Below are 24,593 nucleotides of genomic sequence, written 5' to 3'. Positions count from 1 at the left end.
ACCTAATATTCTAGATCCAGCTCGTAAACCACAGTCCTGTTAGTCCACTCAGGCAGCACATAGGGAGAGGTCAAGTGCAAACACTGAGGACAAATTGCAAATAGTCAGAGGATCTGCCATCCCTGTATGACAGCAATAGTTTTAGAGCTCTATATGCAGAACTTTGGTGTGATGCCCATATGGTCTCAAGAAAAACCTGGACACAAAATAAAATTAAATTGTTTTAAAATAAAATTGTGTTTGCAAAAAAGAAAAAGAAAAATACAGAAACACACACACAATTTATGAAATATATACCCTGATATGAAAAATACTGATCAATCTATATTACATTTTGTATTTTATTAAACATAACATATATTTCACAAGAATTAGGAAAATATGTATATGTATGTACATATATTTACAAAATGCATGTTCCCAGAGAGGAAACTTCAAATTTTGAATGGCAAATAGTGTGGTTCAAACTGGCAATCCTAGAGTTTGGCAGTGTACTGTTGTCAACTGGGAAAATGAGTATAATCTGTGAGCCTAGATTTCTATAATCTAAATCAACCACTAATTTCATTAAGGCCTACGGACCTTTGAACTTTGAAACTTCCTTCTTGCCACTGCAAATAATCTGGTTCTTCTTCTTCAGAAAAAACAGAACAACTCCCTATCAACATTCATATTTAAAACATGAAGGCAAGAACTATTTGGATTCCTCAGATTTCTGGTTCTGATTCTAGTTCATATTGAGGCCCAGCTAGACTTCATTTACTTAAGTTCCAACAGATAATCCGTATTTCTTATTACAAATTTTTCTTCATTTAAGCAAATTTTAGTTTCTTGCAATCAAAAGTGCTTGACCAAAACAAATAGCAGGCTTTTATTGGAAATCTAAAGGCCTGGAATATGTAAGCAAACCAATTCTCAAACAGAACAAGGGTTTTTTAAAAGTCCACTGAAATATTAAACTTCCTAATCAATGCTATTCATGAGTATCTTCTATTTTGAATCATAAATGTTGCAACAAAATGCATTCTGAGAAAATACATGCCATTCATGTAGAAATAATCATTTTCAATACTATAATGCCTGTAAAATTTTAAAAATGCATTTAACTACATTTTCAGTGACAGTGGCTTTCAAGCCTATTTTAGGCAACAGAACATTTTCTTCTAATGATCTTAGGTTTATGCCCAATGCAAAAAATAGATAAGAAATATCTGCCGTGTCCATGTACGTATGTAGGAGCCTGCAGGTAGAAAACCCTGTCTGATGACCAGCCTCTTCCCCTGCTGGAGACTCCTTGAGGAGTCATTGTGGATCCTTTGTGACCTATATGAATCAGAGCTTGAAAACCACTGTGTCTAAAAAGAAAAATACAGGCACTATTCTATACTTTAATGTCACAACTAAGATACCACATCAATCACTTATCTATTTACCTGTGGGCTTTAAAACTTTTTCCATCAACATAAATATCAGTATCTGGACAACAACATTTCACATAAAGCTTCAATAAATCTTCTCCTAATTCAGAGGCAGGTTCCAAGTCATAATTATCTTTAAAAGAGAAAAATAAGACTAATAATAAAATATAAACATCACAAAATTTTGTTTTCTAATATTAGGAAGAGGTTTTTCTACATAATTATCTCAATGAGCTGGAATATTTAAGTGGCAAGTTCAAAATTTTAAAAATTGTAATTCATCCACATTTTCTGCTTTGAAATATGCATTTCCACTTACACTTAAATATGGACTGGTCGTTTTTTTCTTTTGTACTGGGGATTGAACTCTGGACCTAGCATTTTCGAGACAGGCGGCGGCACCATTGAGCTGAATCCCCGGCCCCGGACTGGTCTTTAAATATAGATACACACTTAAGCATAGTATGCCAAATTATATACCAACAATAAATTTATTTTATGAACATCTAAACTAGAAAAATTTCCAATTTTGATACTCTTCCATTATTTAATTCCTTCCTATTCTTTACACTATACTTTAGATGTTGAATGTCCCCCAAAGGTGCATGTGGTAAAGGCTTGGTCCTCAGGCTGGTGCTAGTGGAGGTGCTGGAGACCTTTAGGAGGTACAGCCAAGTGGGAGGTCCCTGGAAGCATGCCCTGGAAGGGAATGGTGGCACCCTGGATTCTTCTCTCACTTCCTTGCCATGCAGTGAGCAATTTGTTCCACCAGCCATGCCTATTCATTCCATCTTCCATGCCCTCTCAAGGTCGAAAATAATGGTTCTCCTTGATCTTGGACTGAAACCTCTAAAACTGTGAGCCAAGGGCCAGGGATTTAGCTCAGTGGCACCGTGCCTGCCTTGCAAGTGCAAGGTCCTGAGTTTGATACCCAGTACCAAAAAAAACCAAAACAAAACTGTGAGCCAAAATAAGCCTTTCCTCTTCATAAATTATCTCAGGTATTTCATTATAATGAAGAAAAACTAGCTATTACACTCTATCTACTTCACGAACATATGGCTAGAATGATGTGTAAACTGTTAAAAATTCAACTAAAATCAATGTGTATTATTAGAGGACTAATTGTGATGTTAGTACTGCACACAGCATGAAGAGGTATAAAAAAATAAGTATTTTTAAAAACTATCTGTTCCTCAAAAAATTTACTATTTTGGGAGTAGGAAGTGAAATGTAATTATATGTACATTAAAAGGAAAAATACTACATTTTATATCAAAGTTCATAGATATGACATGGATCATTATACATTACAGTGTATTATATTATCATTGTAAACTACATTGTAAAATTGGCACTACACATTGCTGTTTGGAGGCAGGTTGTCAGGAAAGGACACCATTATTTTTTGGAGGCAAGAAATTCAGGCTGTCCTTGAACTCACTACATAGCCCAGGTTGGCCTTGAATTTGTGGGGATCCTACAGTTTCAGCCTCCCAAGTGAGATTACAGGTATGTGCCACTATGCCTGGCTTATACCTAAAGTTGACCTGAAACTGTCTCCATCCTTTGAGTTCCCACATACTGAACTGCAACTTAACTTAGTAAGCAAACCAATACCAAACTTAGGAGTACATATTTTTGATAACAGCAAGATCTCAACCAATCACAACTAGCTAAACTTTACCCAGTCACAGGCAGCCAAATGATCAGACCATGTGCAAATACAGGAAAGGCCAACTTATAACAAATCAAGTTATTCCTGTATTTTACTTTCATTTTATGTTCGTAAATAGCCACTGCCCAGTTGATAAAGTGGAACTTTCTGAACCTTTTTTGAAACTGAATGCTGCCTGATTCATGAACTGTTCCTTGTTCAAACAAATTCAGTTAAATTTACTTTGTCTAAAGATTTCCTTTTAATAAATATATATCATACAGTGCCAGCCCAGAAACTTTGGTTAGTACATTTGCCAAGGATTAGTCAGTGCTGACAGTCTCACTAACCAAATCCATTAGCCTGGAATACAAACTAAAACACCAAGCTGGCTCTACCACCAAAATCTAAGCATTACTCAACACCTCCACTTTTATGTCCTCATCTCTCAACTAGATTTCTGCAATAACCTGAACAGGTCTCCCAATATTGACCCCCACAGTCTATTTTTAACAAAACATCCAGAGGTATCTTTTTACACTTGATCTTAGCCAAAAGGCTGAGAAGCGATCAGAGGTATCTTTTTAAAATGCAATTCAGAACATGGTCCATCCTAGTTCATAATTGTCCTAAGGCTAACCGCATTCTTTTAAAATAAAAACCAGAGTCTTTAGCAATGTCATACAAGATCCTACATCATCTGGCTCCCCATTATCTCTGACTTCAATATGTACTACTTTGCTGATTTCTACACTTAATTCTTTCTCATTCCTCTAACACGACAGGTACAGTCCCATCTTAGGACTTTGCTTCTGCCTAGAACATTCTTCTCTAAGTTATCCAAATGACTAATTCTCCCACCTCTTTTAAACCATCACTTAACCATCATCACCTTTTCAGAGGCTGAACCTAACTACCCTATCTGAAATTACAACTCTTTCACTGCTCTTTACAACCCTCTTTGTCTGTCTTTTTTTCCCCTATGTCAACTTCCTAACTTCTTTACCATGTTTACTGTCCATTCCTTACCCTATTCTAATTTCTCCAACCAGAATATAAGGTTCAAAAAGGTGGGAAATTCATTTCAGTTTCTGAGATAGACAGTAGATTCTCAATACATATTTGATGATTTAGCTAATATATCAGATATTACATGTAAAACTCCAACCAGAATTACGCATAGGAAAGGGACTATCCTACTACTTCTACAATGTCTTAGAAGATTTAATTCATATTTCTAGAGAAAAGCTATAACTTTTTCAAAAGAAAACAAAGTTAATGCATTCAAATAGCCTACTGAACATGAATACATGACAGTGAGGTGTAGTTTTATACATTTATGTGTACTATGTAGTTAGGCCTACTGCGCTGGTAACTGTCAACTTGATTGGCTTGGGAGCTGCTGGGAGTACGAGTAAAGCACACTACTGGCTGTATTCAGGTGTGTCATAGAGACATGATCTTGAGTACTGTATCTGGCCCCTCACCCTTTCTCTCTAGTGCTGTTCATGTTCTGTGCTGCCTTGAACTAAGCAGCTGTATTCTACTGGCCCCTTTTGGTATGATATTCCTGCCATGGAGTCAGTTGACTCTGGACTGAAAACCTTTGAAACTGTGAGCCAAATTAAATCTCTTCTAAGTTGTGGATGTCAAGTATTGTACCCTAGTGATGAAAAGCTAATACACTTAGGATCTGCATTTAACATTTACAGACTTTTTTGTCATTACTCTCTAAACAGTGCAGTTAAACAACTAATTACATAGCATTTACAGTGTATTAGATATAAGTAATCTAGAGATATTTTAAAGTATATAGAAGGATGTGTATAGGTGACATGCCAATATTACACTATTTTTAGAAGAGACTTGAGCATCAGAACATTGGTATCCTGGGGAGTAGGGATGTCCTGGAACCACTCCTCTGTGAATAAGGACAGAAGACTATGTTAACAGCAATGCTTTCTTCACTCTCTTAGAAGCATCCCAATATAAGCCAGGCATGGTGGTGCACATCTGTAATCCCAGCTATTTGGGAGACTGAGCTAAAAGGATCACAAGCCTGAGGCTGGCCGGGGCAACTTAGTGAGAACCTATTTCAAAATAAAATTTTAAAAGGGTTGGGGATGTGACGCCATAGCACAGCACTTGCCTAGCACGCACCTGAGTCCCTGGCTTCAATCCCCAGTACTACAAAAAAGGTGAAACAGTGGCCCAGCTTGGAAAAAAATACAAGGTCAACCTTCCAATAAGGCTTTTCATGACATGGCTTCTGCTTACATCTCCAGGGTTAATCTGCTACTGTGACCATTCCTGTCCCCAATCCCATCCTGCTCCTATAATAAACCATTTCTAGTTTTCCAAATAGGCTGTATGTCTGGCTTTATCTGTTTCTAGGCATATAGTCATGTTTACTTTGGCTGGAATACTCCTCCCTTAATCTATTTTTTCCTGGATAACTTGTTTTTTCTTTAGGATTCAACTAAGAAGTTATCCCCTCTATGTAGCTCAGGTTACATGTGCCCTATTTGTATATGACCCACCTAACTGTATCTCCAACTAGACTGCAAGACAAGTACACTACTTCAAAACCTAGCACAAAGTAGACAATCAAAAGATGTAATGAAGCTAGGGATTGTGGCTCAAACTTTGGGAAACTGAGGCAGAAGGATTGCCATGAATTCAAGGCCAGCCTGGGCTACATAGTGAATTCACAGCAGTCTGAACTACATAGTGAAACCCTGTCTCAAAAAAACAAAAAAAGATGAATGACTATAATGATATTCCAGGAATACAGAAGAACAAGTACAAAGACATAGAGATGCCAAAACATCGTTCTTTGGGGAAAAAATCAATTAATTCACTAGGACTGCAGCTGACAGGGCATGAGGGAGTTATGGAGAAAGGAGGCAGCAAAGGTCAAGGTAGGAGCCAATTCATAAAATCCTGATGCCATGGAAAGGAATTTGAGATTTAAATTAAGGATATGAGAGATCACCAAATAATTTTAACAAGGTGAATGTCACGACCAGACTTGTAATTCACATTATTCTATATAATACAAATGGAGGCTGGCATAACTAGGGACTTAGAGACTATCTGGGTTACAAATTCTTAAGAAAAATTCCAAAAACCTAAAATAAAGAAATGACAGGAGAATAAAGAAAAAATATTTAGAATATCTAGGAGATACATTGGCACTGCTTACAGAATTTAGACTTTCTTGAGCCTGATTTTCCAAACTTTTTCAAATTTCTCCTATAAGCCACTTCCAAAGGCTTCTGAACCACATGGTCAGGTACAGTGAAAACAGTGGCCCCAGTCCTGGTACCACTTTTCTATATTGGGCCACTCGGTATGACTAGAACAAAACACCAGACACCCACAACTTAGAGGATGACTTTTTTTGGATCACAATTTCAAAGGCTTCAGTCCATGGTTTGCTGGCTCTGAGACAGAAAGATCATGGCTGAGGGGCATAGAAAAGAAACATGTTCACCTCAAGGCAGCCAGAAGCAGAGTGAGAGCCAGAGCAAGAGCTACACCTCCTGAGGCGCACTTCCAGTGACCTACTTCCTTCTACCAGGCCTATCACCTAACAGCACTTTTAGCTATGAATTCATCAATGGATTAATCCACTGATGAATATAGCAGCCATGATCCAGTCACCTTCCAAAAGCCCCACTTCTGAACAAATGCAACTTTTAATGGACATGTTTGATCAAACCATAACATCTTTAAAGTCACGACTGGCATTTATATCTTCACCCGCCTTTTTACCCGCTAAGGCTGACAGGCAGCTTAAAGTTCCCTAATTTTTTATTTTGTTTTATGAGACGTGGTCTCACTATGTAGTTCAGGGTGGCCTTGAACTCACTATATACCCCAGGCTGGCCTCAAACTCATGGTGATTCTGTCTCTGCACCCTTGGTGCTGGATTACAGGTGTACACCTCCACACTGGATTAGTTTCTTAATTTTGGATCTTTTGTGGTGCAATTTCACTTCACTGGTCGGTAACATCAGGCCCTTGGTGCATTGTCTATGGAGTTTGACAACTGAAAACTGGCACTAAGACGCTTTATGAGTAATAACGGGTCTTTTCTCTGATCCAAAGACCTCAGGCTTCTTATCAGAATCAATCTCTCTCTGTTTTTCTCTCTCTCAAATTAATGTTCTCTTTTTACCAATTCACAGTAACTCCAAAGATGCGACCCTTCTGATGCCTACTTCCACAAGCAAATTTAAGGACCTTTGAAAGGTAAAATGCTGTATGCATTCTATAATGCAGGCAAAACAAAGCTACCATTTTGATTAGGTTACTATCTTTTTTAAATGTGTCACAACAAAGATTTTGTGTAATAATTTTTGTGTTGCACAGTATTTTTAAAGGAATGCATACATTGTGTTATAATTGACTACGATCTGCTAAAATGTATGGTATAGAATAAGAGCAATGACATGTACAGTAGAGGCCTAAGCAGTAAAAAAAAAAAGGAGTGTGAATTATATGTAGATTAAGTCATAATAACTCTTATCTCCAATTACTTGCTAGTATATTCCTTTCTCTATGCTTATTGAAATCAGTAGCTCAGTTTTTGAAGTATGTTTTCTTTATATCAGAATGAAATTATTTTCATGATTATAAAATTTCATAAAATCCACAAAAATACTTCACCATTGGAAATTAAACTGTTGTCTTTATCACTGACATCCTCTGGAATCTCATGCTTCTGAAGAGAAAAATCAGATGGATTTATATACTTCTGAAAATTGAAATCAAGTTTCTTTTGTGGTATCATGCTTTCCACTGTCATTTTATTAAGAATTTCCTCTTCATTGTTTATGTTTCTGTTTGATGAATATACAATCCTAAAAGACAAAATATGAACTATTAATTAAAATAAAGATTCTTAAAGAAAAAGAAAGCTAGTTTCCCCAATGTCCTCTTTTCATATGTAACATATATTATACATATAAAATATAATTCATATATAAAACATTATTTCAAAACCTTTTAAGTCTGAACTAACTATAGGAAAGTCAAATGAAAACTGTATAAACCTTGAAAAGCAGTGTATAACTTTTTAAAAAATATCAAAAGTAATATATAATGTCAAAAAATCAGATAACCAAAATGACAAGGTCAATTTCCAGAATGACACAAATTTCCAAACCTGCCTCAGGAAGAAGTAGAATATCTGAGTAGATCTTTAACAAATATTAAATTTAATACAAACTTCACACACACACACACACACACACACACACACACACACACACACAGACACCAGACGGTTTCACTGGTAAGTTCTAACAAATTTAAATTAACACCAATCCTTCACAAACTTTTCCAAAAAAGTAGAAGAGGTAGGGACATTTTCAAGTTCATTTTTTAATGCCTGTATTAAGGGAACAAATGCATACAAAGACCTTACTAGAAAAGCAAAAACAGATCAATATTCTTTATTAATACAAATGAAACAATCCTCAACAAAATAATAGTAAACTGAACTTAGCCCACTGGAGAGAGAGGTTCTGGGTCGCCAGGAGCCCTGCTCCATCCAGCCCAGGCCAAGCACACCGGAGGGGACCAGCCAGAAGGTGAGGACCCCTCGCCACTGGCCACGCCCACTGCAGCAATCCGCTTAGCCACCCAGGCGCCTGCAGGACACCCCACCCCCCACCCCCGCCTCTGGCCTCTTGGCTGTACCGCTACCTGGTTCCACACCACCAAGACACAGGGGACACCAGACCACTGTACTGGGTAAGTTGGAGGGATCATCACCTCCCATCGGAAACCTGGACTACATTCAGGGGAAGGGCAGCTGGAACCTGCAGTAGAACCTTGCGGAGTTCAACCCTACAGGAGGACAGGGAGCTCAACTTAGGACTTGCCACCAGAAATCTGCCTGAAACCCACGGGTCTGTGACTGGCTTGCTGAGACTCACTGACTTCTGTCTGCACACTGCTGCCCACGTTGTCTATTGTGACAGCAGAGACATACCCTGAAGGAGGCCCTTCATTTTAATTTTAAATTTTTATTTCCAAAATTATTATTATTGGAGTGTTTTTTGCTCTAATTTTTAATTTTTTTCCTTACTCTTTTCAAATTTTTATTTTTCTTAGGGCCAGGGATTTAGCTCAGTCGTTCCGCTCCCTGACTCGCAAGCAGAAGGACCTGAGTTCGATCCCCAGTACCAAAAAAACAAAAAGAAAAAAAGAAAGTTCTAAGTCAAATTTTTATTTTTCTCTCTTTTTTCTTTCTTTTCTCTTTCCTTTCTCTCTCTCTCACACTCACTCTCTTGCTGTCCCACACTGTTCTTCATCTCCCTTTTTGTTCCTGTTCTGGCCCTAATTTGGATTTCTTCTTTATTTTTCTTTTATTCTCCTTTTGCTTCTCCTGCCTGTGTCCTCTGGCCTCACTGCTAACCTTCCCCTATCCTTCTGCCTATCTATCTGCCCTCCCTCCCCAACTGCTTCTAACTCCCCATCCCAAAGGGTAAAGTTGCTATATTGAAGAGTTTATTCACTATAAACATATGTTGGGTTGGTCCTTGATTTTGGTTTAATTCACACAGTTAAAGGTGGTAGATTAATAACTACCACAAATTGTCATTTTTTAAGATGTACTTGATGGTATGGTGTTGCTGACTGTATCACTTGGGCTAAGGTGTTGTGACTGATCTAGTCAGTAGTCCTTCCTGGTATAATGAAAATGAGACAGCCTCAGAGTCATTAGAGACTCAAAACCTAAAGACCAGCTATATCTGGAAGACACCTCTGAGAAGCAATCATTCCATACGGGTTCTAATTACAAGCAACAAAGATACTTACCATAAGCAATATCGAAGTATCAACCCAGGAATTAAACCAAGGACAGTACCAAAAACAAAAATGAGAAGACATTTAAGCAAGGCACAAACTCAGACTTCCACCCCACCAAGGGTAAATTCTGGGGGAAACGAGGTGGAAAAGTCTGATAATCAACCACCTGGATACCCTGAACTGATAGCACAGGAAGTAACAAAACAGATGAATACAGCTCTAGAAAACTTCAAAGCAGAAATAATCTCCCAGATATCCACAGAGATGGTGAGCAGAGTGAAAGACATGATTAGAGGCTCTAGAACAGAAACAGATAAAAAAATAGATGAGCTCAGAAACATGATGGAAGCCATAAATGACCAGCATAAGAAAGAAATGGAAACCATGATTGCCCAACATAAGAAAGAAATGGAATCCATGAAACAGATTCAAACAGATATTCAGGAGATTAAAAACTCCACTGAAAGTATGCACAGCAGATTTACGGAATCTGAAGATAGAACATCAGATATAGAGGACAGTATTGTAGTTAAGGACCATGAAAACAGAGATTTCTTCAAAATAGTGAGACCACGAGAAATCAATCCAGCAGCTGCTAGATGTAAAGAAGAATAACATAAGACTGATAGGAGTCTATGAAAAAACAGGAGAAAGTACAATTGACATAAAAAACTGTTCACAGAAGAAATAGTTGAACACTTCCCAGGCAGAGGTAGAGAATTGGACATACAGATAAGTGAGGCATATAGAATGCCAACTAGCCACGATCAAAAAAATCTACACCTAGACATATAATAGTCAAGATCCCAGAAACCCAAGTGAAGAACAAAAATCCTACAAGCAGTTAGAGAAAAGAAACAAATCACCTACAAAGGAAAGCCCATTGGAATAATAGCAGACTTCTCAACACAAACCCTCAAGTTAAGGAGAGCCTGGAGTGAAGTATTTCGAGCCCTAAAAGAAAATAACTTCCAACCTAGACTGTTGTATCCTGCAAAATTATCTTTCAAAATCAATGGGGAAATTAGATACCTCCATGACAAAGAACACCTGAGAAATTTCATGAACACCAAACCAGCACTACAAGCAATTCTAAACAATATCCTAGAAAAAAGCAATGAAGGTCACAACTCCATGAGGCCCAACAGAGGGAAGCCACCAGGCAAGGGAAGACACTAAAGGGAAAAGGGGAAAAAATAAGAAATAAGAGCCAACAAAAGTAAAACATCATGACAAGGATAAATCAATACCTATCAATTATAACATCAATGTTAATGGCCTCAATTGACCAATCAAAAGAAATAGACTGGCAGAATGGATTAAAAAGGAAAATGCAACAATATGCTGTATATAAGAAACACACCTAACTCAAAAAGAAACTCATAGACTGAAAAGTAAAAGGATGGAAAAAAGTTCTCCACGCAATAGGAACCCAGAAGAAAGCAGGGGTAACAATCTTATTTGCAGACAAAGTAGATTTCAAACCAAAACTAATTAAGAGAGACAAAGATGGTCACTACATCCTTGTGAAGGGAACAATCCAAGAGGAAGAGATGACAATCCTAAATATATATGCACCAAATACAAATGCCCCCAACTATACAAAACAAATATTAATAGACATGAAAAACCAAATAAACACTAACACAATTGTAGCGAGGGACCTCAATACTCCACTATCACAAATAGACAGATTATCTAGACAAAAAGTTAACAAGGAAATTCTAGAACTGAACCAAGCTATTGAACAAATGGACTTAATAGATGTTAACAGAGTGTTTCACCCCACAAAATTGGAATATACATTCTTTTCGGCTGCACACAGGTAATTCTCCAGAATAGACCACATGCTAGCTCATAGGACATATCTAAGTAAATGTAAAAGAATTGAAGTTACCCCCTGTATATTATCAGACCGTAGTGCAATAAAATTGGAGATCAATAATATAGGAAACCGTAAAACCCCCACAAACACATGGAAATTGAATAACACCCTCCTGAACAACCAGTGGGTCACAGAGGAAATTAAAGAAGAAATTAGACAGTTTCTACAACTAAATGATAATGCCAGTACAACATACAGGAATCTATAGGACACAATGAAAGCAGTTCTACATGGGAAATTCATAGCAGTGAATGCCCATATTAGGAAAACAGAGAAAACTCAGAAAAATAACCTAATGCAGAACTTCAAGCTCCTGGAAAAAGAAGAGCATATTGAATCCAAAACTCATACAAGAGAGGAAATTATAAAGATTAGGGCAGAAATCAATGCAATCGAGACTAAGAGGACAATACAAAAAAATCAATGAATCAAAGACTTGGTTTTTTGAAAGAATAAATAAAATCGATAAACCTTTAGCCAACCTTATCAAAAAAAAGGAAAGAAAAGGCACAAATGCATACAATTAAGAATGAAAAAGGTGAAGTCACAACAGATCCAACAGAAATCCAGAGGATTATCAATACCTACTTCGAGAACCTCTACTCCAATAAAATGGAAAACACAGAAGAAATGGGCAGATTTCCTACATACATACAAATTGCCAAAGTTAAATGAAGAAGATATAGAGATTCCAAACACCTCAATTACAATTAGTGAAATTGAAAATGTAATAAAATATTTACCAACAAAGAAAAGCCCAGGTCCAGATGGCTTCACTGCTGAATTTTACAAGACATTTAAAGAAGAACTAATGCCATTACTCTTTAAACTCCTCAAGGAAATTGAAAGGGAAGCAATACTCTGATTCCAAAACCAGGGACAGACCCAACCCCAAAGGAGAACTACAGGCCAATCTCCCTAATGAACATAGATTCAAAAATCCTCAACAAGATACCAGCAAACAGAATACAGAGAGGGTCATCAAGAAGATCATACACTCTGACCAAGTCGGATTTATCACAGGGATGCAAGGATGGTTCAACATTCGTAAATCAACAAATGTAATACACCATATTAACAGAGTCAAGGACAAAAACCATATGATCATCTCAATAGATGCAGAAAAAGCATTCGACAAAATCCAGCACCCATTCATGATAAAAACCCTACAGAAAATTGAAATAGAAGGTCTTTGTCTTAACCTGATTAAGGCTATCTATGAAAAACCGGCAGCCAACATCACACTAAATGGTCAGAAACTGAAAACTTTCATGCTAAAATCAGGAACAAGACAAAGATGTCCACTATCATCACTCCTGTTCAATATAAACATTAGCCACAGTAATTAGAAAAGAGAAAGAAATAAAAGGAATAAAGATAGGAAAATAAGAAGTTAAACTGTCATTATTTGCTGAAGATACAATTCTTTACATAAAAGACCCAAAAAACTCTTCCAAAAGACTTCTAGACTTAACTGACAGATTCAGTAGAGCAGCTGGATACAAGGACTCAAAAAACAATAGCCTTCTTGTACACAAATAACAGACTCACTGAGAGAGAAATTAGGGAAACAATTCCTTTCACAATAGCATCCAAAAAATGAAATATCTAGGAATCAATCTAACAAAGGAAGCAAAAGACCTCTACATTGAAAACTACAGCACTCTGAAAAAAGAGATCAAAGAGGATACAAGAAAATGGAAAGACATCCCTTGCTCCTGGGTAGGAAGAACCAATATAGTGAAAATGGCCATACTTCCCAAACTACTATATACAGTCAATGCAATGCCAATTGAAATTCCAACAATATACTTCACAGAACTACAGAAAACAATCCAAAAATTCATTTGGAACAAGAGGATACCTAGAATAGCTAAAGCAATTCTAAGCAACAGAGACATGGCTGGGGGTATCACAATCCCCAATTTGAAACTATACTACAAAGCTACTATGATAAAATCAGCATGGTGCTGGCAAAGGAACAGACCTGAGGATCAGTGGAATAGATTAGAAGATGCATAAACAACTCCAGACATGCTCAGCCACCTTATCTTTGACAAAGGAGCCAACCACCATCATTGGAGGAAAGACAGCCTATTTAATAAATGGTGTTGGGAAAACTGGATTTCAACCTGCCAAAGATTGAAACTAGACCCGTACCTATCACCATGCACTAAACTAAGATCGAAGTGGATTAAAGATATAAATATTAAGATAGAAACACTAAACTTGCTGGAAGATAAGTTAGGTAGAACTCTTGAAGACATTGGCATAGGACAAGACTTCATGAACAAAACCTCAGCAGCATGGGAACTAGCAGAAAGAATCAACAACTGGGATATCATTTTATTAAAAAGCTTCTGCACTGCAAAAGAAACCACCAACAGAGCTAAGAGACAACCTACAATATGGGAAAAAATTTTTCGCAGCTGTACCTCAGACAAAGGACTACTATCTAAAATATATAAAGAATTGAAAAAAACCAGACCCCCCAAATTCAAAGACCCAATTCAAAAATGGGCATCTGCAATGAACAGACATTTCTCAGACAAGGAAGTAAAAGCAGCAAACAAATATATGAAAAAATGTTCAACATCACTCATCATTCGAGAGATGCAGATAAAAACAACACTGAGATTCCACCTCACCCCAGAAAGAATGGCTGCTAGCAAGAAATCAACAAATAACAAATGCTGGCGGGGTTGTGGGGAGAAAGGAACCCTTCTCCATTACTGGTGGGAGTGCAGACTGGTGCAACCACTGTGGAAGTCAGTATGGAGATACCTCAAAGAACTAGGACTAGAGGTTCCATCTGACCCAGCTATTCCCCTGCTGGGAATCTTCCCAAAAGAATTAAAAGAATCATACCACAGTGATATATATGCACCCATGTTCATAGCAGGACAGTTTGTAATAGCTAAAGCTTGGAAGCAGCCCAAGTGGCCATCAACTGGAAACTGGATAAAGAAAATGTGGTTTTTTAATAAAATGGAGTACTACTCAGCCATAAAGAATGAAAAACTAGAGTCATTTATAGCTAAATGGATGCATATCGAGGCCATACTCTTAAGTGAAATAAATAGGACACACATATGTAAATACCGAATAGTTTCACTTGTGTGAGAAACTGATAGTGTAAACAAGGGTTAAAATGATTAAAATGAATAACTGATAATTTGAAATAGGAAAAAATGTCCGAAGATGAAGGAGTAAAGGGAGGGGAAGGAGAAAGGAAAAGAGGGAAAGGAAAAATTATGAGAAAAGAAAAAAAAAATGGAAATGAAATCTATGTAAATAAGGAAGGGCGGAGGGGGTGAAGGGTGCACAGGTAATGGGGAAAAAGAAAATAAGAACCAAGATATATCATGTACAGGTACAAACACCCAATGATAAATGTAAACGAACCGTATACCTAAAATGTACCAATAAAAGAACTAAAACAAAACAAACCAAAAAATACCAGAAAATATAGTTAATACCAGGAAGACATCTATCCTACCCATTTCCAGCCCTAATAATATGAGATGCATCAAATAAAACAAGTGGCACCTAAGAAAGTTGTTCTGTGCTGTTTTATATGTTAACCTGACACTTTATTCTATCATCTCACAGTTGTCCTTGTTGAACTGAAAATTCCAAGGTCCTCCCTCTTTTCTTTCCTTCTCACATAGACACACACTTCCAAAATAACAACAATGGTAAGTCTCCTTGGGAAAGAAAAATTTTATGATCATCAGTTGAATTTTAATCATGAGGTCAAAAAATAAATACTACTTTTCACTGACCCTTGAGTCATATCTGAAGTCACTGCATATAAAACAACTTTTCAAAACTGTATTTCATACCCTAACTCAAGTGCACAAGAAAAGACTTGCAGAATAACCAACAACATAAAAGAGTATTTCAAAATCTTTATTAGTTATCTAAAAAGAAAGAATGTGAATTGAAGAGAGTTATAAAGGACTGAATTTCACACAACAAAAACTCAATAATGCATTTTATCAGGATTTTTATTCTAAAAATTTAATATCAGTGTTTTGCATTATAACACTGTCCTTGTATATTATTTTAATGTCAATAAATTTCAATGCAATCTTAAAAAAAAAGAGAGGAAGTACATCACAAATATTGCTATGTGCAAGATGCTAAATGATATCTCATTTGGTATATGCACATAAATGAGACAAACTAATCTTAAGGAGCTTGTATAACCACAGATATACAGGACTAACCTAATACAAAATGAAATGTAATTAAGTACTTAAAATACAGCAATTTGAATTACTATGACGTACAAGCCAGCTGCTCCAACTTTCTTGTTCTAAATGATAAAACTGAAACTCCTAGAAATCAAAAAACAAGATAACGCATAGCTAGGAGAAGAGATCACAGAACTATTTCTAACTCAAACTTTCCCTCATCACTTTTAATAACAAATAAAGGATGACACTGATATAATTTCTCCCTTTCTCTAATACATAAAATTTTGACCTGTCACTAAGATCATTTTTTAAACATATACTCAAAATCTACAGATGTATAATTTCATAATGTTTAATATCATGAATAATATTTATCAAAATTCATTCAGTGCCTACTATATGCCAGGCCACTGCACAGGATGTTTTACAACCATTTCGTTTAAACTTCACAACAACTCTATGAGGTAGGTATTATCATGCCCATTCTTCAGATAAGGAAACTAATGGTTAAGTGATTAGTACAATTTTACACAATCAGAAATGGTAAATCTGCCTTGAGTACAAAGTGCATTCCATTTTGTTGTTGCTATTGTTGTGTTACTGTTTTGTTTTATTTACAGCACTTAAGATTGAACCCAAGACCTCTGCCCTGAGCTATATCCCCAGACCCTTTATTTTTTATTTGAGACAGCGTCTCATTAAGTTACTACGTTGTACAGGCTCAAACTTGCAATCTTCCTGCCTCAGCCTCCAAGAGTGCTGGGATTACAGGTGTACCTGTTCCTGTAACAAGTCCACTATACCACCTACTAGGGAAAAAAGGTATACATTTTAAAATTAATACTTGGAACTCAATGATAGACCTATGATCTATACTGGAAAATAATAATTTTCTAAATTGTACTTACATGTTTAAATTATAGCATATGATACTATTCTAACAAGAAAAGCCAAAGTTAGGTAATTTTCTGATTTTGTATTTATGTTTAGAAACTTGACAAAAGAAAGCCAAAATTAAGGAAAAACAGATCACTGTAGCAAATGTTAGAGCATAAAGCAAAGAACAATAAGCCAAATCATACAAATATTCTTAAATTTAATTATGCAAAGGTAATTTTTACACTAAAGTCAACATGATTCTTATTACAGGAAAAAGGCATGTCACAAATAACTAAATGATTGTTATCTTAAAAAACACCTAAGATCCATGACATAAAAGCATAAAATCCAACTTGGATTTAAATGTCAAAACTGATCATTGGCACTGGTATAACAACAGACATACAGACAAATGGTATAGAATTAAAAGACCAGAATGTATACTCTTACATTTAAGAGTACATTAGTTAGCCCAGGCTGCAATAACAAAATACATAGGCTGGGTGGCTTAAGTAACAGAAATTTATTTCTCACAGTTTCAGCGGCTAGAAGTCCAAGATCAGGTCTAGCATTGGCTGGGTTCTGGTGAGGGCCTTTTCTTGGCTTCCAGACATAGCTATTTCACTTTGTCTTCATATGGTGTGGGAAAGGAGACGATATAAGCTCTCCAGTATCTCTTTTTACAAAGGCACTAATCTTTATGAACAGTCTAGCCTTATGAACTCACCTAAACCTTATTACTTCCCAAAGGCCCCATCTCCAACTTCCATCACAGTGGGGCTTAGGATTTCGGCATATAATTCTGGAGGGAGATAGTTCAGTCCATAGCAATGCACAGCTGGTTTCCAACAAAGATGTCCAGAAAATCCAGTGGGGGAAAGAACAGATTCTTCCAAAAAGTGGTGCTAGGATAACTCTGGGTAGCCACATACCAAAGAATAAAGTTGCATCTCTTATTACACCAGACACAAAAAGTAACTCAATCACAAGCGCAAGGTCCCGAGTTCGATCCCCAGTACCCAAAAAAAAAGTAACTCAAAATAGATCATAGACCTAAATGTAAGAGCCAAAAGTATAAAATCATAAATTCTTAGGAGAAAATATAGGAATCAATCTTTGTGACCCTGGATTAGGTAACAGTTTCTTACCTGTAACATAAAAAACACAAATAACCAATGAATGAACAAAACGTGGTATGGCCATATAATTGAATCTTATTCAAAAATGAAAAGACATAAAGTAGAAAACAGGGGTTAATTTAAATTAGCTTCTCCCATTATTTAGCTGACAACAGTTTTCCAAGTTTACCAACCACCTGAATCCCTCATGTTACTAAAACGTTTAACTGATTATCTGCTTTCAAAAATTTTGACTGCACACAAGCTGCTATGGACTGAAAATTTGTGTACCCAATTCATGGGGAAATGATCTTCAAAGGAGTGGTACTGAAAGTGGGACATTTTAAAGATGATTAGGTAATGAAGGCTCCCTCCCTCATGAACAGGATTAGTGTCCTCAAAATGGTGACCTGAGGAAGTTTGTGTCATGTAAGGATACATAGAAGGTGCCATCTATGAGGAATCAGTCCTATTTGGAATCAACCAGACCAAATATTTTGGTGTCTTTCTCCTGAACTTCCTAGCCTCTAGAATTGGTGGTGACAAATATCTGTTGTTTATGTTACTCAATCTAAGGTATTTTATGGCAGAAGCCCAAATGAACATGAGCCATGAGAATAAAATCAATTATGAGCTCATATTTTTTAAATATACATAATTTATTTAAAGCTTTGAATACCAATAATACAGCAGTCAGTATGTAGCATGTTGTGAATAGAGGGACCTCCCTAGCCCCCACCAAGAGGACACCTGGGAACATCTGATATTTTGGTTGTGATAACAAAACATCCTAAAATGTACAGCACTGCCACAACAAAATTATCTGACCCAAAATGTCAATATTGCCACTATTTATTTATTTATTTAGGCTTTTTGAGACAGGATCTTGCTTTGTAGTACAGGCTGAATTTGAACTCAAGATGTAACCCGGGTTGGCCTTGAACTTGTGGCCCATCTGATCCTCTCGCCTCAGCCTCTCAACCACTGGGATTATAGGAATGTGCCACTGTTTAGAAATCCTGATATAGGATAACTCATTCAAATTACCAGAGAGTACACCATTCATTTTTCCTTTTTCAGGATCAGTTTTTTTCTTTTTAGTGAATGGGTACTGAACTCAGGGCCTCTTTCATGCTGAGCATGTATTCTACTAATGAGCTACAACTCCAGCCCAGAATTAGGCATTTTTTCTTTTTGAGGCACTAGAGATTGAACCAAGACCACTGAGCTCCATCCTCAGCCTTTTTTTGGTTAAGACAGAATCTCCTTAAGTTGCCTAGCCTGGCCTCAAGGTTGTGATTCTCTTGCTTCAGCCTCCCAAGTAGTGGTATTACAGGTGTGCATCACAGGTGTCTCAGGATCAGTCTTAAGTGTGTAATTAGCCTATACCAATACTAAGCCTTTAAATTAGTACTTAGATTCTACTAATGCTAATTATTAAGGTAACTTAAAATTTAAATCAATGGGTTTCTCTTAGGTTACAAAATAGATATGAAAATAAATTACATAAAAACATACATACACATACGTTTAAAAATAAGCAATTATATATTAGATTTAAATATCAGAGAAAAAAGATAAAGCACTTACTGTAAAAATGTTCTAAATTCTGAAGCATCAACATTCTTCACAGGAATAGGCTCATGATTTATTAAATTATTTGATGTCTGTCTAATAACATGAAAATAGAAGACAGGAACCCTTGCTAAAAGGACTGCTTTGTGTACTCTGAATAAAGTACCATCTATAGAGAAAGTAACATCTGTATGGATTTCTTCCCTTAAAAGTCTGTAAGGGACAAAAAGAAATCATAGTTTAATGAGTGATGTTAAGAAAAATATAGTTATTTTTATATAGTAAAACAAAGGTAATTTTCCTAAAAGAGTAAGATCATTTCTCAAAATGTATATTTTATTATTAATTCCAATAGTAAAATTTATTTTCTGCTATTTATGCTGATTTTCTATTAAAATCCACCTTCTTTAGATTTATTTTGGAATATAGAACACAAAGCAAACATGATTGCTAACTATTAAAAAGAATTAATTTTTTAAAAATCTTACTAAAATTGAAGTAAAAAATAAAGTCAGTAACATCGACAAACCACATTAACAATAGACAATTCAGGTTAGAAACTGGTACACTTTGTTCGGACTATTAATTACCAAGTCTGAAATGCAAGCTTGAATGTCAAGAATGTGACATTTAAACGCTTTTCCATTCTCCCATATAGAATTAATCATGCTCTAATCTATTATTAAAATGATGGACTCAGGAGATAAACTCATTTAAATCCTTTTACTAGTATGCAGTAGTTACAGTAAAGCCTATGATTTCATGTGCACTTAAATGATGAAAGAATAAAAATCAGCATTACAATAGAAACCTTCATAATATAATCTTTCATCTATTTGCAGTAACTATTTTTACTCTCTAAATACTAAATAACACTTTGTATCAGTGTAGCAATTTCATCATCAAGGTATGTATTCTCAGAGGACTTCTGTATTGCAGGATATAATTGGCAATCACACCAGTATACTATAGGAGGTGCAAGTAATGAGTAAAGATATCCATTAGTGAAATCCTGGAAAGTTGCCAAAGACACTTACACTTCCCCAAGACCAAGTAAATGGCGTTCTCTAATCCCATTACATCCAGTACATATCTCTGTTATAGCACTTCTGTCATTGCATCATTATTATTTTTATGTGCATTTCTCCCTATTAGACAACACATTGCCCAAGAGCAGAAACTGTGTATATTCAACATACACCAAGAGTTCAGTATCTGCTTCTTGAATGACCGTACCCTAAACAAAAAAATGCTTCCGAACACAAATACTTTCAAAATCTCAAAATTTTAACTGAAAATTCAAATTGAGCCAGGCATGATGGTACATGTCTGTAATCCCAGCACTCTGAGAGGGTGAAACTTGACTGCAAGTTCAAGTGCACTGTAGGCAACTGAATGACTTATCAAGGCGACATCTCAAAATTGGGGCAACTGGGGAGGGGGGTACCTGCCTGACATACACAATGCCCTGGGATCCATCCCTAGAACCACCAAAAAACAAAACAAAAAAATTACCTGTCAGTTGTGTAGAGTTTTGAGGAAAATGAGAATGGAATTAAAATATATTAGGAAATAAAACTAGCAAGAGTTGGTGATGAGACATAGGTGAAGGGAAGGGAATTAACTTTGATTTTGATAACTGGGAACTGGGATTTGTATCTGCTAATTCAACTGCCTTTTTCAACTCCACATAGTTCTAAGTAGAGAAGGTAGACTGTTTAGGTTTATATTCTGGCTCATATTCAGACCATGTGACCTTGGGCAAATAATTTTAATTACTTTGGAGCCAGACTGCTGTGGTTCTTATTCTGATTCCATCATTTATTGTCTAATGTTCACCCAATGCTTCTCTAATTTCAACTGCTAAGTGAGAATAATGTGATTGAGGTTCATAGGATTTAAGGGAGAAATAAGTAAAATATTACATGTTAGCACAATAACTAGTAAATAGGATAGTAGTACATACTAGCTTTTTAAAAAAACTGCCTGGTCCTCTGCCAATGAGGACTTATACAATTATTGTCATATCACAAGCAACCTTCTAGTTAGTTCTATGTCAGATTTGGCTTTTTAACTGCTGAAGCTGTTTCCTGTTTTTCTCACTTTTCCACATTATCTCATTATCTCAGGTAACTTGTTTTTCAAAAAAATTGAGTTCTTGCAAATCTTTGTCCCTATGTAAAAGCCACTCTTGGGCTGGGGTATTGCTCAGTTCAAAGAGCACTTGACTAGCATGTGTGAGACCCTGGATTCAATGGGGGGGGGGGATTAAGATTTTTCGTGTTAAAAAATCCTGTTACACCTATTTTTCCTGGCTTATAATAGCAAACTGGGAGTTTAGAGCCCTATTCTCAGTTGCTACTAGTAGGATGATAAATTGTTCATCAGCTATATTTTCAAACACAAGTTACCTTCCTTAAATTCACTGATGCTTTAAGATTCCCAAAACAGAAAAATAAAGCCACTGGGGGTGGGGGGAAGCATCTTATCCTTAGAAATTCAGCCTAGAGACAGAACAACTTCAGTCTCATTTTTTTCCACCTTTTACATCAGTCCCTAGCTGGTGGAAACAGCAGCATTCCCAGTAGATAAGCCTAAATTAAAGGGAAATTGCTTTATTTTGATCAAATTCCATTTATAGCTTATGGGAGCCTTACATGTGGATTTCCGGCAAAAATCACTTTTCAAATGTGGAACGCTGCAAAACTGTTATTATTAATGTTTACTGTAGTCCAGGTGTCCTCCAAGTGTGTTCCTGGCCAACAGCATCTGCATCTGGTCACCTGGGACGTTGTTTTGGTAGAAATACAAATCTTGGGCCCCATCTCAAAACAAGTAGTGTAAGTCAGAAGTATGGGCTGGGACCCAATAAACTGGTGTTTTAACAAACCCCGAAGGTGGTGATTCTGATGTACACTAAAGATCATTAATTTGGTTTGACTCCATTTGGTTGGTGCTTGCAGAAGCTGGGAGTTGCTGGCAGCTATGATTTGGAATTGATGTGGAGAGAAGAAACCAAGTTGCAATCAGCAAGTATTTCTCTATGGCCATTTCGGCCATTTCTGGTAAACTGTTTAAAGAGAGCTCCAAGGAGCCTGTAATTTGTGTCCTCTGTCCTCCAATGTTCGGTTTCCTAATTTTATTTTTCTTAAAATTAGAAAATAAAACGTGTGCGTTTCAGGATCTGGATCTACCCTGACTTGAGCGATGTCTGTAACAGAGCCCGGCCGTGTTAGATTATTTTAACATCATCTGGTGCTGTACAATGACTGCGATTTTAATTCCTGTTTTCCCTTTGACTCTGGTACACGGTGTCCAAAATGCTCGAGACTGATTACTTTGAAGCTACTTTCGGAGGACAGAGGAGACTGGTGAAAATCCCGAAGTTGCTTGAAGGGAACAAGGTAGGGAGGGATCGGGAGAGAGCGGAGGAAGTCTCGGCTTCGCGATGGGGAGGGGAAGCGCTCCCGGAACTCAAGCAGCCAGAGTTCCAGCCTCCGCCTACCTGAGCAGATCCTGGCTGAGCTGCTCCGACGCCATCGCCTTCAGCCGGCGCCGCTCACAAGGCCCCTTCCTTTGCAACCCCTTACTGCTAACTCCAGGGGGCCGCAGAAGTACCAGGGGCGCCGCGCTGCCCTCCTCACGGCGGGCCATATCCCAGTAAAGTACCAAAGCGCAAGGCAGGCCCAGCACTTGGCCTCACTAGCCCGGCCCAGGAGGAAGAAAGGAGTGTTTCCCACCGAAGGCTGGGCTCATATCCAAATTTGCCCTCAGAGGGAAAAGGTTGACGCCCTTTCTCTGCACCCGGTCGCTTTAAGCACCGCGACAGGCCTCGGGGTAATCTCTAGGCCCCAGACAACGCGACACGTGACCCGGGAGGGTGTGCGCAGGCGCACTCGCTCTATTTACCTCGGCCTGCGGGCGCCCTGCCCTGTTATCCCGGGAGAGGGCAGGTGGGATGTTGACCCAAACCAATCCTAGCCGCTCTTGGCTTTCCGGTTGGTTAACCGCTAATTTTATAAACTTTCATTAAGGACTGACTTCAAATCAGTCCTTACATGCTGTGTCTTCCTAGCATGACTGCGATGTTTTTCCACGAAAGACTGCTTCACAAGGCTTCCAGCGGCAAGTCACACCCTCACTTACCTGCATCTCAGTCCTAAGGAATAAATACGTTGAGCAAGAAAATACGGAGGTGGAGGAAGAAACCCGTAAACTCTGCCAGCCTCAAAACAATCCCAAGTCCAATACAAAGAGTATTTACAGCGTCTACAAGATCCCATCTCCTTCTTACAAAAGGAGTGACCCATTTAACTGCTCTTGAGTTTGAGCTGAGAAAGATCAAATTATATTACAACGCTTTGGATGTAAAGCTCTAAAATTTATGTACAGAAAAATAGAAGGAACTAAAGGGGGTAGGAGACGAATAGGTTTTCCTTGAGCCTGGGAAGGGGGTGGAGGAACTACAAAATATTTAAATTATTTTGCCCTCAGTAAAGTAGCTAGAATGAATATCATTTCAGTCTTTCGGTTCAGTATTTGATAACTTCCTCCCCCAAAAAGAAAACTCAAGAATTCACTTTATTCATAAGCTCTGCACAAAACAATGATAACTATGTAGAAAATAAATGGACTTTATAACATAAAATTGGCCAGGAGGTCAGTTTTATTTATCCAAACGCCACCTTTCAAGTGCTTTATTTACAGACCTAACATTTGAATGCTTACTATGTGGGGGACACTGCTCTTCTTGCTCTGTATGTACTCACTCAATCCTCGCATGAGCCCTGTGCCCTGATTTACATATGAGGAAGCTGAAGCATAGAGAAAGTAGATAACTTGGCCAGGATCGCACAACCAGAAAGTGGCTGTCCACCAGAAAGTGTCTGACCCTTTTCACTGACACGTTTAGTACACTTACATAACACCGTGACCATGTAAACTGTTATAACTATGATGGAAAATAGTATGGAGGTTCTTCAAAAGTTTTAAAATAGTACTTACCCAAAGGCAATGAAGTCTCATTTCTCATAG

At 37.3% G+C, this 24,593-nt stretch overlaps 1 protein-coding gene across 13 annotated transcripts in view; it reads right to left on the bottom strand.

Moving 5' to 3' along the window:
- Nucleotides 1-23,435, bottom strand: part of Btbd8 (BTB domain containing 8) — a 119,072-nt gene extending 95,637 nt beyond the window's left edge. For 3 of the 13 annotated variants that reach the window (XM_013070889.3, XM_021255384.2, XM_087213107.1), the window contains exons 1-5: nt 23,065-23,434; nt 19,575-19,772; nt 17,594-17,782; nt 7,750-7,943; nt 1,434-1,551 (exon numbers count right to left, since the gene is read on the bottom strand). In XM_013070889.3, the coding sequence (XP_012926343.2) occupies nt 1,434-1,551; nt 7,750-7,943; nt 17,594-17,782; nt 19,575-19,772; nt 23,065-23,213 (848 nt within the window). In that variant the 5' untranslated portion in view covers nt 23,214-23,434. Of the gene's footprint in view, nt 1-2; nt 178-1,433; nt 1,552-4,925; nt 4,997-7,749; nt 7,944-17,593; nt 18,015-19,574; nt 19,773-22,216; nt 22,426-23,064 lie in introns of those variants that run through there. The other 10 variants (XM_087213111.1, XM_021255383.2, XM_004841277.3 and 7 more) reach the window with 8 other exon arrangements.
- Between the last annotated feature and the right edge of the window lie 1,158 nt (nt 23,436-24,593).

Source organism: Heterocephalus glaber, unplaced genomic scaffold (assembly GCF_053883595.1).
Source record: "Heterocephalus glaber isolate CG9 unplaced genomic scaffold, H.glaber_assembly_v1.0 deba00001442, whole genome shotgun sequence".
Taxonomy (NCBI): Eukaryota; Metazoa; Chordata; class Mammalia; order Rodentia; family Bathyergidae; genus Heterocephalus; species Heterocephalus glaber.
Note: the sequence above shows the minus strand (reverse complement) of the source record. Positions and strands in the feature narration are given on the sequence as shown.